The sequence below is a fragment of the Theropithecus gelada genome, chromosome 12 (assembly GCF_003255815.1).
Source record: "Theropithecus gelada isolate Dixy chromosome 12, Tgel_1.0, whole genome shotgun sequence".
NCBI lineage: Eukaryota > Metazoa > Chordata > Mammalia > Primates > Cercopithecidae > Theropithecus > Theropithecus gelada.
In genome coordinates, this window is record NC_037680.1 from 36122629 (window position 1) to 36143016 (window position 20388).

The 20388-nt window shown below is 38.4% G+C and overlaps 1 protein-coding gene across 1 annotated transcript in view; it reads right to left on the reverse strand.

The window, feature by feature from the left end:
- LY75 (lymphocyte antigen 75) overlaps positions 1-20388 on the reverse strand; it is a 94412-nt gene continuing 74024 nt past the window's right edge. The window contains exons 29-35 of the mRNA XM_025405438.1: positions 16067-16261; positions 13170-13396; positions 11760-11928; positions 7229-7378; positions 5157-5279; positions 3627-3794; positions 1-1892 (exon numbers count right to left, since the gene is read on the reverse strand). Coding sequence (XP_025261223.1) covers positions 1714-1892; positions 3627-3794; positions 5157-5279; positions 7229-7378; positions 11760-11928; positions 13170-13396; positions 16067-16261 — 1211 coding nt within the window. The 3' untranslated portion in view covers positions 1-1713. The remainder of the gene's footprint in view (positions 1893-3626; positions 3795-5156; positions 5280-7228; positions 7379-11759; positions 11929-13169; positions 13397-16066; positions 16262-20388) is intronic.

A 20388-nucleotide genomic window follows, 5' to 3' on the forward strand; every position in this document is an offset into this window, starting at 1 on the left:
TTTTTACTTTTACTTAAAAGATAAAACAACTTTATTACGACATCACCATTATATACAGCTGTGCTTTTCACATCAATTTGGCTTAGTTCTTGGAGGAAAGTCTTAATGACTAAAATTGTAGACAGATCATAGGACAAGAGAACTAGTCTAACAGTCTAACAAATTCAATAAGAAATCAGGACAACTGTAGACTATATAAAAACTGTCTTAGAAAATTATTTACAACTTTATCATAGTGTAAATACTCTAAATGTAAAATAAATCTATGGATTTTATACAAAAATACTCTAAAGTACAAATGTAAGTTAAATGCTGAATAAAACATTCACCTTTTCCAGTGGATGCTATTACTAAGAACATAATCTAGGTGTCAAAACTTAAAGTCATAACCACAAAGCAATGTTTTCTTAATCACTCATAATTTTAAATCTGTTAGTAGTCATCACAAGGTTTAGAGTTCTACTGAAAAAGTCTCATTTTTACAAATGCAACTCATACACTTTCCTTCATGGACCCTTTCTCTGTTTAACACGTGTAAAAAAAGTAAAACAAAATTCTTAGTCCAAAGTTGACATGCTATGTGAAGTACATAAATTGCAAAATTATCAATCTTAAATACCTAGTTGATTCTCTTTACAAGAGAAACAGTCATGTAATACATCAGAAAATACAAAGCACACTGCTACAGGGTACCTACTCAATCTAAAAATAATGTTCCCACACTTCAGAAAATGTTAAGTACTAAATCTTTAAAAGTCATTGTTTTATGAACAGTTATAAACAGAAAAAAACTCTTCATATTTACATAATATTGGTATGAAATAACTTTGGAATAATATAAGAAGCATTTTGCCAAGAGGAATCATTTTGCTGTATAAAAAGTAAGCAGAAGCCAGGTGCGGTGGCTCATGCCTCTAATCCCAGCACTTTGGGAGGCCGAGGCAGGAGGATCACCTGAGGTCAGGAGTTCGAGACCAGCCTGGCCAGCATGGTGAAACCCTATCTCTACTAAAAATACAAAAATTAGGCGGGCATGGTGGTGGGCACCTGTAATCCCAGCTACTCAGGGGGCTGAGGCAGGAGAATCGCTTGAACCTGGGAGGCGAAGATTTACAGTGAGCCAGGATCACGCCATTGTACTCCAGCCTGGGTGACAGAGAGAGATCACTCTCAAAAAAAAAAATTAAAATTAAAATTAAAAAGTAAGCATGTCTTATTGTTTATTTTTCCCCATTGCTAAAAATGACTATTTTGAAACAAGGTTGATAGAGTTTACAGTTCAATTTTTACTTTGAGGTGCTAATTTTGCATTTGGCCAGATGCTCTTAAAAATTAAAAAGTAGACATGTCACCTAGTAATATGCCAATTTTAATTTTCTAAGAAGTTTTATTAAAAAAACTTCTATTAAAATAGACATATCCTAGTTACCAATCACATTCATATAGAGAAAATGCACATTAAACATATTACTGTACAAACAATTTGGACTTCAGTTCCAGCTTTGGAGTCCTCTCCATTCTATTAATTAGGGTGATAAACATGGCATTTAGCAGGCTGTTAACTGTGGATACCAGCACATGCCTAAGATCTAAACAACTGAAAAAGTACTTAAGAGTTCTACTTTGAAGCAGAGTAAATACTGACACTGGGACATTTTAAGTGACTAATTTTTTGTAACATATTAGTGCAAATTAGAAAACTTTGAGAAGAATTTAGTCATGGAAAGAAGGAAGCATAATCTCATCTTCATTCACTCCTTGTGCATATCGAACTGCTGAGAAGCCCGCCAGGTGCAAACGGTGCCTTTGGAAGACGAACCAAATCAGTACGCCCATGAGAACTAAGATACTTAGTGTGGCAACTGCGAAAGCTATTGATGTGTAATCAGGGCCTGGAACAGGAAAAGGTTTGATGTTGGAGGAGAGAATACAAAAGTGATCATTATTGATTTTATACATTATGGGTTGTGTCACACACGTAAACCTGTAAGCTGTGTACAGACATAATAAATCTGATTGTTTCATAGCACTAACATAGAATTCAAACTCATCATCAGATCAAAAGAAACACTTGAGTGATTTCTTTTCACATGTGTTTTCCTTTTCATTCAAATCCTCTTCATTGAGATAGGAATTTTCTTCCAAAGACATTAATGTGCTGTGATTATTCTCACATTCCCTTCCTAACACCAATTTGGGAATATCACCACCTGTATATTATCCTACTTTGATAGCAAATCGCTAAAAGCTATAAATTTTTGTGATTGACTTACCTGGGGCCAAATAAAGTATTATTTGCTTCAAAATGATTTAAGCCTCTCAGATGAGTTCATTTAGTGCAGCTGCTGTTCCAAGCCCCTTATCTGCATGCTGCCCAGATGGATTCGCTCTGTTCCATGACTTTACACACCATTGCTATGCACATTACACATCTCATCCCTCTATGGATAACTCAAAATGGCCAACATAGAACTTTTGATTTACAACAACCTAACTCTGCTCCCACCCAACCCCCAAATCTTCCAGTTGCTTTCCATTCCACTCAGAATAAAACCAGAACTCAAGCCTTGCTTCCAAAGCTCTGTATGTCTAGCACCTACCTGTCAGTTCTTCCCTGAGCGCTCAGCAAACTCGTTCTGCCCTAGGCTCTTTGCTCCAACTGGTACCTCTGTCTGTTATGCCCTTTCCCTTGATATTTGCTTGGCTTGATTTTTTAGATCTTAGCTTCAATGTCTCCTGCTTCTAGGCGTCTTCCCTGGTATCCTAGAGTAGCTATCCACCTAGTCTCCATCACATAGAGTTTATAACAATTTGATATTTTCCTCTCTTTAAAAAATTGACCTATTTACTTCTCTTTCTTCACCAGATTGTAATTTCTGTGAGAACAGATACCTTATCTGTCTTGTTCTCAGGTGCATCCCAGTGTGCAAAACAGGGCATGGCATATAGTAGACACTCTGTTTACTGACTCAATGTGTGTATACATGGATACTGATTACCTAGAATTGAGGTTTTATCTTTAATATTTACATACCAGAAGCAAAATTTTTATGCAAGATCTTTAAAAATGTTACTGTGAAAAATTTGGAGCTCTTTCTCCAGAAATGAAGTTAATATAATATTTTAATGGTAATTTTGAGTATTAATTCATAATGAAATGTAAGTTCAAATTATGATTTTTTATAGATACCCTGAATGTTTTCAATAACTAAATCCAGTTTTGCATTGTTTTAAAATTAACCATGAGTTTTATAGGATTAGGAAGAAAGGAAGCAAATTAACTGCAGAAATAGACCTTTAAGCTTTTATATAATCAAACCATAGAATAAAATACATCTCAAGAGCATTTTAAAAGAAATTACTTCCCTAATACCCTGGCAACTTCTGTTTTTCTTAGGAAAGAATTATATGAAATGTAGACTGGAGTCCTAGTCATCTTGTGCATTTATTGTCCCTTGTAATCTATTTTTCAGGGGGAAATCTCTATGACTTAATCAAGATATTTGGATATACTTTAAGGACTAAATACTTCAAGACCAAGTACAGAATTTTGTACATAATTGGATTGTGCATTTATTTCCTGACTGTTCTGCAAAAAGTTTCCTAAGGACAGGTTCCATACTTACCCAGAGGCATTTTGCAGACAACTCTTCCAAAGCCATGTTCACATTCAACATTTTTCCAAGTTTCATTTGAAGCTATCAACATGCTACATTTTCCAATACCACTCTTACTTTTATTTTCCCATTTGACAAATGTCACTTCTGATCCATCTAACCAACTCCAAGACTGGTCTGAAGAAAGAAATTAAATATAACTATGTTTACTGACACTAAACTAGTAAGTTACAAGCATGGGGTTCATGTAACTCATCAGAACTGTGCTGTCCAATATGATAGCTACTTGTTAAAATAAAATGCATTAAAAAGGAAAAAAAAAATCAGTCCTTCAGTTGCACTACTCACATTTCAAGTGCTCAAGAGCCACATGTGACCAGTGACTACTATATTGGACAGTGCAGATATAGAACATTTCTGTCTTTGTAGAAAGTTCTATTGGACAACACAGATAGAGAATGTGGTGTTTCAATTAAAGTGTAGAATACTTGCACATTTATTTTGTGAGGGAGAGATTTCTAAGGACCCATATACTTCCCCTAGTCTAATTTTAAAAAGTCATATCATTAAAGACATACTGGTGGAAGACGAAGGGTGCAGGAACCTCCATCCCCACCCTTCTCCCACACCACCCCCAGGACTTCATCTTTGTTTTCCAGCTGAAGTGGCACCACCTTGTGGTGACAGTGTAAACACGATTTAGGATTCATTTGGACAACTTGGAATCCTTGTATTTTTTGACAAGTACTTAACATTTTAGAATTCACATTTTAATAATTTAAAATTCAACTTTGCATAAAATGTGAAAAAACTTTCTCTTCTGTCATATTTGTACTCTTAATTTATTTCTACCAATTCCAAGTTCACCCAAACCCTATTTACATAATATTGGTATGAAATAACTTTGGAATAATATAAGAAGCATTTATCTATATCTACTATTTCTTATTAAAAAATCCTTCCACAAATTTTCTTTGAATCAATTATCTGCAATTTTATAGGTTGGCGCGAAAGTAATGGGAAAAACTGCAATTACTTTTGCATCAACCTAACACTAAGCCAGTTTTTAAAGATTACTATTAAGATTTAATTTTAACCAATGGTAAAAAATATTCTTAGAGAGAAGGGAATAACAAGAAGATAACTGTCTGAACAACAATGTTATAAGCTGCAAATCCACGCGATGACAGACACTAGAACTCTAAGAGAAGGCAGGCATGGGCTCCTTGTGGGGACACAGACATTGCTGAGAAGAAAATATCCTGATGTTGATCCAAGGATCCCAGAAATAAGCCTCTAGAATGATTCTACTTTATTAAACATGATTTTCTGTGTCATTAGTGGTTTCCATCACTGCTAAGTTAACTCATGGATTCATTCAAAATTTATAACCGTCCAGAACAGCCAGCGACCTAGTTTATTTATCCATAAGAGGCACCTGAATTAGCCATCACTTAACATTCTTTAGCAAGGATGACTTGTTATTTAGGATGAGTTAGAACTCTCTTTGCACACTACACATACAATTATTTCACTTACCAACAGAATGTTGAGATAATCCAAGCCAAACTCTCATGGTAATATTATTATTTTCCCTCATCAGTCTGCTCACAAATTTATTCTCATCTTCATCTTTTATGGAAACGATAGTTGCAGACTGATCTGTTGAAGGAAAACAAATTCTCAATTAGCTTTATGGAAACTAGAGAAGTAGTTTATTCTCAACTAGCCATTTGAAAAATATATATATTATTAACAAGATCATTGATAAATTCAAGCCTTACACAGAGACAGTTTTTAAAAACTGGTATTTAGGTCAAAATTTTATAAGTACTTCCAAAAAAAATCACTTCCAAACATGTATAAATAAATTTTGTGCTTCTTCAAACTATTTATCTGTCAATATTTTTTTGGCCCTGGAACTGCCTACCCATGAGCCCTCTCTCACTGTTCAGATGAGAAAAGAGAAAGAGTTATATAACCTCCCAATGTCACTTAGCTAGGATATGTGGGAGCTGGAATTTGAACCCAGACCCTCATGCCTCCAAGTCTGAAGTGCTTAACCTACATATTATTTTTACAGTAAACCACTCTGTTTTCTCCTTTAGGAGAAAAAGGTTTCTGACTTTCAAAACATACATATAGCTTACAACAGTTCCCATCATGTGTATACAGGTATAACACCCAATGGTTCCCACACAAAAGTTCCCAGTAATTAGAAGATTTTTCAATCAGTCAAGTGTCTCTACAATGGTTATCAGAATAAATTAGATAAATGCCACCCATCTACCTGGCTAATTTGCTACCCAAGGAAGCAGGTAAACAAATTTTGGTCTTTGAAATACTCTAGGTAGTTTCCCTAGAAGTCATTTTACAGTTTGACTATGGATCAAATTTGTCATGGGAAAGAGCCGATCATTGCTACTCTTTCTAAAATAGCTAAATCTGAAGGCAAAAATCCCTGTCCTTTGTGGTGGTCAGAGGATGCGGCCAATCCTATTGCAGAACGGATGGACAACCATACTACTTTGATTTGTTACCCTGGTGAGGCTAAGCTTATGTATTAATAACCAAGCAGTGGAACAACTATAATTTTTATTTACTACTTAGTTAACGTTACAAAAATTTTACCTCTTAATTCTTTTTTCTAAGCATGTCTAGCTATAGGTAAAACCATTTCAATTCGTCAGTAGTTTTGCTTAGCAGTTCACTTAGCCACTTTTATTTTATTATTTTAAATTTATTATTATTTTTTATTATTTATTTTATTTATTATTTTTTTGAGATGGAGTCTTGCTCTGTCACCCGGCTGGAGTGCAGTGGCGCAGTCTTGACTCACTGCAACCTCCGCCTCCCTGGTTCATGCGAGTCTCCTGCCTCAGCCTCCCGAGTAGCTGGGATTACAGGTGCATACCACCACACCCAGCTAATTTTTGTATTTTTAGTAGAGACAAGGGTTCTCCATGTTGGTCATGCTGGTCTTGAATGGCTAACCTCGTGATCCTCCCACCTCGGCCTCCCAAAGTGCTGGGATTATAGGCGTGAGCCATCACGCCCAGCCACCACTTTAAAATTCTACTTCTTCCCACTTACTAGTTTCCATGTACTTATTATTAACATTGATAATTTTTTTTTTTTTGAGATGGGGTCTTGCTCTGTCACTCAGGCTGGAGTGCAGTGGCGCCATCTCGGCTAGCTGCAACCTCCGCCTCCTGGGTGCAAGTGATTCTCCTGCCTCAGCCTCCTGAGTAGCTGGGACGACAGGTGTGTGCGACCACACTCAGCTAATTTTTGTATTTTTAGTAGAGACAGGGTTTCACCATATTGGCTAGGATGTCTCGATCTCTTGACTCGTGACCCGCCCGCCTTGGCCTCCCAAAGTGCTGGGATTACTGGCATTTTTAATGGCTATTCCAATATTTCATTGAGTTCCTATGTCATAAGATACTTAACCATTTCCTTACCACTGGGCAATTAGTTTATAGTGCTATTAGAAATGGAAAGTGCTTTAAAAATATTTTCAAAAATATAATCATTGCTTCAAATTACATCCTTAACAAACATTTCTAAAAATTATTGAGTCATAAGAAAATCAACAAATTTTAACTCACCATGTTTGGAACACAATTTTTTGGCCTCTGAAAAACTGTGCAATGCCTGATCAGACGTGTAACAATGACCCTTGTACTGGATCCACCGTGACCCATTCTCTTTTACTGTTGGACATCTTGATGAATATGTAAGATGGGACAGCTTTTTAGCTATAAAAATGTTAGACACAGTTATAACAATGCATGGAAAAAACAGACTAATTCAATGTCTAATTCAAAATCTAATTCAATGTCCCTGATTGGAACTGTTGCTTTTGCGGTTAAGAAGCATTTAATTCATACCAGAGAAAGCCACAGCCCACACTCTATAAATACATATTTTAATTAACTTTTTGGAATACCGTTTAAAAAACGTAGATGATAGAAGCAGAAAATGCCTTAGCTTTCTAAGACTGATTTGGACTAAAGTAAAAACAATGAGAAAGACTAGAAAAAGAAGTAAAGACAGGCCAAGCAGACCTGAAACTACTCTGAAATAATAATTACAATTATTTATTTCTTTGGATTCCTTTTTTTATTTATTTTTTTTAGTAGAGACGAAGTTTCACCATGTTGGCCAGGCTGGTCTCAAACTCCTCACCTCAAGTGATTCGCTCACCGCAAGTGATCTGCCCTCCTCAGGCTGCCAAAGTGCTGGGGTTACAGGCATGAGCCACCGTGCTTAGCCCCTTGGATTCCTTTTTATTTTGATAATCGAAATAAATCTAGTTTTACTTAGTCATAAAAGAACTATTTAAAAAAAATTTTTTTTTTAATTGCTAATTTGTTTTACAAAGCGTAATACATCAGCACCACAACATCACTCAAACAAAAAAAGACTAGGAGTGGCTTCTTAGCTCTTAAAAATGCCCCTGGTTTCCATTTACATTGATTTTTAATTGTGCTGAGTAACAGAAGCAGCCTGGGGAATGCAGCTTTTGCCCCTTAACACCTGTTTTTAATCCCAACAGAAGAGCATATGAAAACTGGAAAGTAAATTGTCAATGTTGTATTAGTGAGGTACAGATTATCTGAATCAAATATCTGACCTGGTACCAGTCAGTAATCTCAACCCAGACTATTGCTTTGTGATGCATTGTGTATGGTCTGTATGTCCTTCAGTAAGTAAAGGCATTTCCTGTTTTTTTCTCCAAATCTCTGCTTGGCAGAGTCCTTACTTGTGGTCTCTGTGATTAGAGAAGGATGGCGGCTGCCGTTTCTTTCATCATCAAGAGACTCTTTAGTGGCCCTTGGTTCCTTCTGCTGCTTCTCTGTCTTCTGTTAGAAACCAGACTTGATCTTTTTGAACTTTGGTTATTTGATTGGCGTTTGCCTCCATTCTTCTCACTAATGCTACCAATTTGAGTACTAAGTCTTCAGTTCAGCAGTTGGACTCCAGGGTAAGTTTCCCAGCTGCTGCAGATCAAAATGCATTTGCCAAATTCATCTATACAATCTATAGAACTTCTCACAACTCCTCATTAATGCTGCTGTTGAAAAGAAATGTTACTAGTAAGTTCTTGTTTGATATTTTCTATTCTGATGAAAATGGTTGGGCAAAGGTATATTGCTGATTACTTAGTGTTGCACTGGGCTCAACTGTTAATGCAAAACTTCTTGAACATTGGCTATCACGGCATCATGAGGATAGGGAACTTTTCTGAAGGGTTTGACTCTTTTTTTTTTTTTTTAATTATTTCTCACACTGGCAACATAAGCAAATGCCTTATGTTTGGTCTATTTGTTTCTAGTATAGTCTGCAACTGGGGTCTCTTAGGTTGCATACATTTTTTTTTCTTCCTGTTCTTCATGAAGTTTTGCTTCCAACTCTTTTATTTTTGGAAGGGCCTGCATCGTGGTAAGTGTGTTATATTCCTGTTCAAGAAGATCCATTTTTTTTAACTGTGGTAAAATACACATAACATAAAATTTATCATCTTAACCATTTTGGTTTTGTTTTGTTTTTAGAGACAGGGTCTTATTCTGTCACCCAGGTTGGAATGCAGTAGTGCAATCACAGCTCACTGCAGTCTCAAACTCTTGGGTGCAATAGAGTCTCCTGCCTCAGTTTCCCAAGTAGCTGGGATTACAGGCATGCACTACTGTGTCCAGCTAATTAAAAAATTTTTTTTGTAGAGATGGAGTCTCACTCTGTTGCCCAGGCAGGTCTTGAACTCCTGGGCTCAAGCCATCCACCTGTCTCAGCCCCCCAAAGTGCTGAGATTACAAGCATGAACCACCACATCTGGCCTTAACCATTTTTAAGTGTACAGTCCCGTGGCACCAAATGCATTCACTCTGCTGTACAACTGTCACCACCATCCATCTCTAAAACTTTTCTATCTTGCAAAATTGAAACTCTATACCCACTAAACAATAACTCCCCATATTCCCTTCCATCTTGTCCCTGGTAACTGCCATTCTACTTTCTGTCTCTATGAATTTGAGAACTCTGGGTACTACCTCATATAAATGGAATCATAGAGTATTTGTCTTTTTGTGACTGGCTTATTTCACTTAGCATACTGTCTTCAAGGTTCATCTGTGTTGCAGCATGCATCAGAACTTCCTTCCTTTTTAAGGCTTCTTCCCCATTTGTCCATCCATGGACACTTGGGGTGCTTGCATCTTTGGCTATTATGAATTATGCTGCTATGACATGGTTGGACAAACACCTGTTTGAATCCCTGCTTTCAGATGTTTTGAGTATATACCTGAAGTGCTGGATCACATAGTAATCTTATGTATATGCTTTTGAGGAATTGCCACACCATTTTGCACAGTGGTTACACGGTTTTATATTCCTACCAGCAATGCATAAGGGTTCCATTTTCTCCACATCCTCACTAATGCTTGTTATTCTCTGGTTTTTTTGAAGATCCAGTTTTTAAAGTTAGCTCTTGTATTAGTTTCCTTGGGCTGCCATAATAAATTCCACAAAATTGGTGGCTTAAAACAACAGAAATGTATGCTCTCGCAGTTCTGGAGGCTAGAAGTCTGAATTGAAGGGGTTAGGATTGGTTCTCATTGGAGGCTCTAATGGAGAATCTGTCTCGTGCCTCCCTCTCATCTTCTGGTGGTTGCCAACAATCCTCGGCTTATCACTCTGTCACTGCAATCTCAGCCTTTGTCATCACGTGGCCTTCTTCCCTCTGTATGTCTGTATCTCCCTCTTATAAGGACACTAGTCATTGGATTTAGGGCCCACCATAATCCAGTATGTCCTCATCTCAACTACCTACATCTGTAAACTCTATTTCTCAATAAAGTGACAGTCTAAGGTTCTGACTGGACAGCAATCTTTGGGGAGGAGGCATTATTCAACCTGGCAGAGCACAGAACTTACGTCTGGTCATCTTATCATTCTCTATCCCATAAAGTCTGTTTCTCTATTTCTGCATGCCTTATTTCTCATGTATTCCAATTGTTGTTCTAAAAAGTTACATTTGTTTTCTGTGCCTAACAACTGAGAAGTCAGCTCTTGATTGTACCTTGATTCCTCATTGTTTATATCATTCTCCCTTTCTTTTATTAACCTGCTTCTCTAAAGTTTTCACATCTTCTTCTGCCTGAATCTGTTCAACCAAATGTTGAATCTGCCGTTCAAGATTCTTCAGAGCAGAAAACATGGTGAGCACTGAGAACCAGAGGCTTTGGAAACTAATGCCACCACCTCCCTGCCTATCCTGCAGGCCTCTGCAGCCTCTGGCAGGTTTTTTTTTTTTTTTTTTTTTTTTTTTGTGATCTTCCTCAAGGTTCATGCTTTATCCACCAGGGGTGACCCTAAGTCCAGCCTCTAATGGAAGGGGCTCTTCCCTTAAATTTTAAGGATCATGTAAGTTTGGAAAATGCTTGGTTACACAAGGTTAAACAGACTTCATTATTACAGAAACTCTCTTAGAACCTTTGGCCGGGTGCAGTAGCTCACACCTATACTCTCAGCACTTTGGGAGGCTGAAACAGGAGGATTGCTTGAGCCTAGGAGTTCAAGACCAGCTTCAACAACATTGTGAGACCCTATCTCTACAAAATGTTTTAAAAATTAGCTGGGTGTGGTGGCACGTGCCTGTGGTCCCAGCCACTCAGGAGGCTGAGGTGGGAGGACTGCTTGAGCCCAGGAGGTCAAGGCTGTAGTGAGCCATGTTCATGCCACTGCACTCCAGCCTGCGCAACAGAGCAAAAAACACTGTCAAAAAAAAAAAAAAAGATAAGAACCTTTAATATGATAAATCACATGACGTGTTTCCCAAATTTATATGTGTGGGACCCTTTTTTGAAATAAGCATCTCAGCCTTTGTAAAACATTGCTAAGTGAAATTAGAATTCACAAATTCTAGGGTAGAATTTACCTGGTGACAGAACAAATGAAAGTCTTTGGGAACAAATTCCCCGAGTGCTTATATTGTATTTGTTTCCATTTACAAAGTATCAAAATCATTTTCATATAATTTGTGAATAAATCTTTAAATAAAAATTCCACTGAGCATTTAATTATGTGCATAAATTATGTCACATTTTAGTAAATGTACTGTTACTGAAATTCAAGTCTTACATTTTGTAGGTTTATAACAAATAGCACCATCCTTAACAGAGTTGCATTTTTCATGTTTCCAAGTTCCTTTTGGGTCCAAGAGGACACAATTTCCAGGAGATGTTTGGCCTTTCCATGGAATGTAGTCAAATATACTACCATCAGACCATTCAAAACTTGATTCACTTCCCTGTTGTAAGAATAATAGAGATAATCTGAACCCAGATGTATGACTTTAAAAAGAATATAAAGAACAACATACATACTTCAAGAAATATTATAATGGAATATTAATTATTTGCTTCCAGTATTGTAGGTCTGAACCTACTATTATTGTAGGTCTGACTGACTTCTGATGCACTGATTCGGGACATTTGCTCTGGCACTGTTTATGGAGAACTTTAAACTTAGAGACAGAGTTATTATACCTGGTCTTTAGATTTTTTTAAAGGATGAGTTTACGTAACACTTGAAATTAAACAACATGCAAATGGCTTCCATTTGTCACAATGACAAATTTATAATTCCAACCTTCATATTGTTCTGAATATTGTTTTCTATGTTATATAGTTTTGTGTTTTGTGTCTCTGGCTACATTTTTCACACTACAGAGGACATCAAGCAGTAGGGAGCTAGAAAAGAGAAACACTTCCCAAGAAACTCAAAATGGGAAGACTATTTTTGAGTTTTCCTTGAATTTATCTTAACTTGCTATCCTTTTAAAAAATTTTGCCCTAAATTTTGTTCTAAAGATTATTTAAATTAGAACTACAACTCTAGTCTCAATAGATAACCATTTTTTGTATACAAGACTTTATTGTAAGTACATAAATGATTAAATAATACGATTCAAATAGTGGCACAGATGTGTTTACTAGCAGAATATATCTTAAGTAGTGTAATTTTCTAGAGGAAAAGTGGGAAGAAAGTATGCATTTATTAGTCCTAACCACGTGGAGAATTTTAGATGGTAACTTATATAAACTTTTGTGTTAAAGTCTCAATGAAATTATTATTACCCTGATTTTCTACATGAGGAAATAAGGTTGCAAAGGCTAAATAACTTGCTCATGATCACCCAGCATATAAATAGAAGATCCACTACTGGTACTGAAACTCAGGGTTTTCTGATTCTATGCTATTTCATTTTTACCAGCTTTCCAATTTGTCTGTCCCAACTAGGCTATAGAGGTGTTGTTGAGATATTCATCCACTGGGCCCTTGGGATGGCCTGAGCATTTGCCCTAGTGCATTCTGCACCAAAATTTTCTATTTGTTCTATGTTGTAAAAGGTAAGAAAGCACCATGCTATGCAAACGGAGTCCCAGTACTTCATCTATTGTTGTACTTTGTATTAATACTTTACGTTCAGATTTCTAACCCTCAAAATAACACATTTGAAAAGTTTCTGGAAAGCAAAGCAAGACTTACATCATGACTTGAGAGCCCAACCCATAGTGGAAATCCATCACGTTTTACAATATCTTCCAGGAAGAGCTGGCCATTTTGGTCGTGAACGCTTGCCAAGTGACCTCCACTTTGAGAACACATGTTTAACGCTTCATACCACGTTACCTTTTTTTGAATAACACTGTAAATACCATCTTCATATGGCATAAACTGTGGCAATGTAGTATTATATTCTTCTTTGTAGTCAACTATAATAATTAAAAGCACTGGTGATTAAAATTTAAATTATTTCAAATATACCTTTTGGATGAGACAACATGCAATCATTTGAAAAGTTAAATAAAACTGGGTTTCTTATTAATAAGGGAGGTCAAATGCATATTTTATTTTTCTTACTGCTATGACACATATCTTAGGCTCTTAAAGTTCTCTGGTTGATATTTTTAAAAGGCATAGACATTTTCTTTCATTTAAGAAGCTTATATATTAGTTGGAGACAGAAACAATGGCTGAAATGATGGCAAAATTATTAACCAGTAGGAACTGTGAAATTGGTAGAGATTCATTTGAATGAGAGGAGTCAGGAAGACTACTTGATAAACCAGGTCTCAAAGGTTAGGTGAAATTAAGACTAAAAAGAAATAAGGTAACCAGAAAGTAAGGAAGTGCTTAAAACAAACACAAACAACAAAGCCACAATGATGAGGTTATTTCAAGGGACATGGGAGCCAAGTGAAAGAGCTACCAAAGGCCAAAGCGGAAAGACTTGAGCAAAATATTACAGAATGCAGTATGTTAGATTATAATCCAAAGTATAAAATAAATAACCATGAACCTATACTAGGTCTAGAAGATTGGAGGAAATTAAGAACAAAAAGAAGGAGAAAGTATGGAAGCACTACAAACTAACAAATAACAAAAAAACCCCACAATGATGAGGGTATAAATAAATAACTGAATAAATTTAAAAATTGGGGCCAGGTGCAGTGGCTCACGCCTGTAATCCCAGCATTTTGGGAGGCCAAGGCAGGGGAATCACCTGAGGTCAGGAGTTCAAGACCAGCCTGGCCAACATGGTGAAACCCCATCTCTACCAAAAATATAAAAAATTAGCCGGGCATGGTGGTGCATGCCTGTAATCCCAGGTACTTGGGAGGCTGAGGAAAGAGAATCGCTGGAACCTGGAAGGCAGAGGTTGCAGTGAGCTGAGATGGCACCACTGCACTCCAGCCTGGGTGACAGAGCAAGACTCCATCTCAAAAAAAAAATAAAATAAAATAAAAATTGGAGAAAATAGACAAATACCCCGTACAGAAGAATTTCAAGTTATTTATATAGATACTCCCCTCACAGGAAGGTGGAGGATAACTTTCTACCCTGTTAAGTGTGGATTCTACATAGTGACTTCCTTAGAAAGAGGACAGTTATGGAAAGGAGGAAAACGGGTAACTTTGCAGCAGAGAACTTAACAAACACTACCTTGGGCCAGGTGGCCAGTGATAAGTCACATGAATAGTACATGGTGCCCATGTGAAGTGAGAATGCTCCCTCACATCTTTGGTCTTCCTCCAGAAACTTATAACCCCAGTTGAATCATGAGAAAAACATCCGCCAACCCAAACTGAGGGACATTCTACCAAATACATGACCAGTGTTCCTCAAAACTGTTAAGGCCATCAAAAACAAGAAAAGTCTGAGAAACCACCCAGCCAAGAGGAGCCTAAGGAGGCAGGAGTACTAAAGGTAAGGTGGGGTCCTGGATGGGATCCTGGAAAGAAAAAGTATGTTAAATAAAAACTACGGAAATTTGAATAATGTGTGGACTTTAGTTAATAATAATAATAATGATCAATATTGGTTTATTAGTTGTGACAAATGTACCATACTAAAGTAATATGTCAACAGTAGGGGAAATGGTAGGATAGATGGGAACACTCTGTACTATCTTTGCAACTTTTCTGTAACTCTAAAGCTATCCTACAATGAAAAGTTTATTTAAGATGTAAAAAAAGAAAGAAAGAAGGAAGTTGCAAAACTTCTTGGCAGGAGGAAAACATAAAGGTGCAAGTATGAGGATGGGCATACCCTGTGCCTGGGACAATGAGAGACCAGCTTGATTGAGAAAAAGATGTTTTGCTGAACAAGAATGGGGAAAAACAGGGAACTGGGAGAAGGCCTAGAAATTGGGGATAGAGACTAGTTTCTAACATGTCTCACAAGTTTACACTGACTCAAAGTAGGTTAGAATAAGGAATCCCTGGAGGTTGCTGGTGGACACAGTCTTGGGAAGTGACTGCGGCGCTGTGAAGTGAGCCGACTAGCCAGCACGCCACCATTACGGGCTCCCACTGAGCAGGAAGCTTAGGGCACAGTGGGAGTAATGAGAGTTTTAGGGCACAGTGGTAATAATTAACAGTTTTTAAGCTGTGAAAAAATTAAAACTAACATATATTTAAAAATAGATTTATTTACAAATTAGGCAAGGTTGAGAGACACTCACTTTGCACAGAATGTCAAAACTCTTCCCCCACTTTCTTATTTATACAAACCCTATGCATTTTTCAAACCCCAACCAAGTTTCACCTCTTCTTGAAGCCTTTCCTTTTTTCTGTCATTCCCCTTTCCAATGTATCAGTTTTGACTTCCCCACAATTAAAGCCTGTATCAATTAATCTAAGGCTAATTTACATTAAACAATAATAAGGAATTTAATGCTATCTCCACAACTACATTTTACTCCTTAGGGTCAAAACCTTGACAGCAGGGCCCGTGTCTTTTCCTTCCTCGTTAACCTCTGGAACACCTCGCACAGCACTGAACACAGAGGAAGCATTTGATTGTATGATTCCCATTAGTGGAACTAATAGCCTTATATTCTTCCCCTGGAGTGAAAGAAAACTCTATATTACTATACTTACCCATTTCAATTTTACAAGCAAGAATGCTGTGCTGGTGAAAATAAAGTGTTTCTTCAATAACATTAAAGGTTTTAATATCCCAGAAGCCATCAGTACTTAAACCAGCCAAAAACTTCTCATTTTTTATAGTTGGTCTTCCTGCTCTCCAATGTGTATATGACAGTGGGGTCTTATCAAACCACATAAGAGAATTATCTAGAGAAGAAACATTGTTTTCCTATGCTTAGAGATTAAATCAATACTTGAATTACAGTTATATAGTTAAGATTTCAAACTTGACTGATTTTATCTTTTCCCAACCTTCTAAAAGTTTGTATGATTATGTATAACCCTTTAAGATATTTTCTGATTATAACAGTAAATCATGCTCATTTTTAATTTGACTATAAATGCAAACTACAAATATTGACCTATAATTCCACCATCCTTCAGTAATAACATTTCATTTTTGTCATCAAATATTATTTTCCAGAAGTCATTATATGAAAAAGATACTTGCACGTGCATGTTTATAGCAGCACAATTCACAATAGCAAAAATATAGAACCAGCCCAAATGCCCATCAACCAACGAATGGATAAAGAAAATGTGGTAATGTGGTATATATGTACCATGGAATACGACTCAGCCATAAAAAGGAATGAAATAATGGCACTCGCAGCAAACTGAATGGAAATGGAGACCATTATTCTAAGTGAAGTAACTCAGGAATGGAAAATCAAACATTGTGTGTTCTCACCAAGTGGGAGCTAAGCTATGAGGATGCAAAGGCATAAAAATTATACAATGGACACTGGACTCAGGGGGAAGGATGGGAGGGGGTGAAGGATAAAAGATTACACACTAGGTACAGTGTACACTGCTCGTGTGATGGGTACACCAAAATCTCAGAAATCAACACTGAAGAACTTATCTATGTAACCAACCACCACCCGTTCCCCCAAAACCTATTGAAATAAAAAATATTTTATCTTACATATACATTTAATTGCAATGGAAATGAACATGACTATTTTATTATTTAAAACATGATTGATACATTATAAAAGTCGCCAAAGAAATCTCTTCTCTGGACATAAACTGTTAACAACTGTGCATACTTACAGTCAATTTTTTTTTCTTTGAGATGGAGTCTCACTCTGTCACCCAGGCTGGAGCGCAGTGGCACAATCTCAGCTCACTGCAACCTCCACCCCCAGGGTTCAAGCAATTCTCTGCCTCAGCCTCCCGAGTAGCAGGGATTAAGATGCCCGCCACCACAGCTGGCTAACTTTTGTATTTTTTAGTAGAGATGGGGTTTCACCATCTTGCCCAGGCTGGTCTTGAATTCCTGACCTCATAATCCACCTGCCTCGGCCTCCCAAAGTGCTGTGATTATAGGTGTGAGCCACTGCACCTGGCCAGTCAATTGAGTTTTAAGAAGGATGCCAAGACAATTCAGTATGGAAAAAATAGTCTTCTAAACTGGATATCCACAAGCAAAAAAAAAAAAAAAAAAAGAGGTTGGACCCCTTTCTTTCACCACACACAAAAATTAAAGTAGATCACAGACATAAATATAAGAGCTACAACTATAAAACCTTTAGAAGAAGAAAACACAAGAGGCTGGGCACCGTGGCTCACCCCTGTAATTGCAGCACTTTGGGAGGCTGAGGTGGGCAGATCACCTAAGGTCAGTAAACCAGCCTGGTCAACATGGTAAAACCCCATCTCTACTAAAAATACAAAAATTAGCTGGGCATGGTGGTGGGCGCCTGTAATCCCAGCTACTCGGGAGGCTGAGGCTGGAGAACAGCTTGAACCTAGGAGGCGGAGGTTGCAGTAAGCTGAGATCACGCCACTGCACCACTTCAGCTTTGGTGACAAGAGCAAAAGTCTGTCTCAAAAAAAATAAAGAAAACATAGGAGTAAGTCTTCATAACCTTGGGGTAAGCAAAGCCTTCTTGCATATGCACAAATGACAAAAGAAAAACACTTTTGTGATGGATTGCTGGCAAGATGGCCAAATAGGAACAACTCCAGTCTGCACCTCCCAGCAAGATTGATGCAGAAGGCGGATGATTTCTGCATTCCCAACTGAGATACCGGGTTCATCTTACTGCGACTGGTTGGACAGTGGGTGCAGCCCACGGAGGGTGAGCCAAAGCAGAATAGGGCAACGCCTCACCTGGGAAGTGCAAGGGGTTGGGGAATTTTCTCCCCTACCCAAGGGAAGCCACGAGGGACTGGGCGTGAGGAACTCCGGCACAGATACCGCGCTTGTCCCACGGTCTTCACAACTGCAAACCAGGAGATTCCCTCTGGTGCCTACCCCACCAGGGTCCTCGGTTTCAAGCACAAAACTGGGCAGCCATTTGGGCAGACACCAAACTAGCTGCAGGAGTTCTGTTTTTCCCATACCCCAGTGGTGCCTGCAATGCCGGCAGGACAGAACTGTTCACCCCCCTGGAAAGGGGTGCTGAAGCCAGGGAGTCAAGTGGTCTGGCTCGGTGGGTCCCACCCCTACGGAGCCCAGGAAACTAAGATCCACTGGCTTGAAATTCTTGCTGCCAGCACAGCAGCAGTCTGAGATTGACCTGGGACACTAGAGCTTGGTTGGGGGAGGGGCATCCGCCATTGCTGAGGCTTGAGTAGGCGGTTTTACGCTTCTGGTGTAAACAAACCTGCTGGGAAGTTCGAACTGGGTGGAGCCCCTGTAGCTCAGCAAGGCTGCTATGGCCAGACTGCCAGATTTCTCCTCTCTGGGCAGGGTGTCTTTGAAAAAAAGGCAGCAGCCCCAGTCAGGGACTTATAGCAGACTTAAACGTCCCTGCCTGACGGCCCTAAGAGAGCAGCGGACCTCCCAGCACAGACTTCGAGCTCTGCTAAGGGTCAGACAGCCTCCTCAAGTGGGTCCCTGACCCCCATGTATCCTGACTGGGAGATAACTCCCAGTAGGGGCCAACAAACACTTCATACAGGAGACCTCTGGCTGGCATCAGGCAGGTGCTCCTCTGGGAAGAAGCTTCCAAAGCTTCCAGAGGAAAGAATAGGCAGCAATCTTTGCTGTTTTGCAGCCTCCACTGGTGATACCCAGGCAAACAGACTCAGGAGTGGACATCCAGCAAACTCCAGCAGACTGGCAGCAGAGGGGTCTGTTAGAAGGACTACTAACAAACAGAAATGAATAGCATGTCCATTCAAAGGCCCCATCCAAAGGTCACCAACATCAAAGACCGAAGGTAGATAAATCCACAAAGATGGAGAGAAACCAATGCAAAAAGGCTAAAATTCCAAAAACCAGAATGCTTCTTCTCCTCCAAAGGATCACAACTCTTAGTCAGCAAGCGAACAAAACTGGATGGAGAAAGAGTTTGACGAATTGACAGAAGTAGGCTTCAGAAGGTGGGTAATAACAAATTCCTCTGAGCTAAAGGAGCATGTTCTAACCCAATGCAAGGAAGCTAAGAACCTTGAAAAAGGTTAGATGAATTGCTAACTAGAATAACCTCTGTAGAGAAGAACATAAATGATCTGATGGAGCTGAAACACACAGCACGAGAACTTCATGAAGCATACACAAGTATCAATAGCTGAATTGATCAAGCAGAAGAAAGGATATCAGAGATTGAATAGCAACTTAATGAAATAAAGAGAGAAGACAAGATTAAACAAAAAAGAATAAATGCCTCCAAGAAATATGGGACTATGTGAAAAGACCAAATCTACATTTGACTGGTGTACCTGAAAGTGACGGAGAGAATGGAACCAAGTTGGAAAACAATGTTTAGGATATTATCCAGGAGAACGTCCCCAACCCAACAAGACAGGCTAACATTCAAATTCAGGAAATACAGAGAATACCACAAAGATACTCCACAAGAGGAGCAACCCCAAGAGACATAATCGTCAGATTCACCAAGGTTGAAATGAAGGAAAAAATGTTCAGGGCAGCCAGAGAGAAAGGTCGTGTTACTCACAAAGGGAAGCCCATCAGACTAACAGTGGATCTCTCTGCAGAAACCCTACAAGCCAGAAGAGAGTGGGGGCCAATATTCAACATTCCTAAAGAAAAGAATTTTCAACCCACAATTTCGTATCCAGCCAACTAAGTGAAGGAGAAATGAAATCCTTTACAGACAAACAAATGCTGAGAGATTTTGTCACCACTCGGCCTGCCTTACAAGAGCTCCTGAAGGAAGCACTAAATATGGAAAGGAACAACCAGTACCAGCCACTGCAAAACATACCAAACTGTAAAGAACATTGACACTATGAAGAAACTGCATCAACTAACAGGCAAAACAACCAGCTAAAATCATAATGACAGGATCAAATTCACA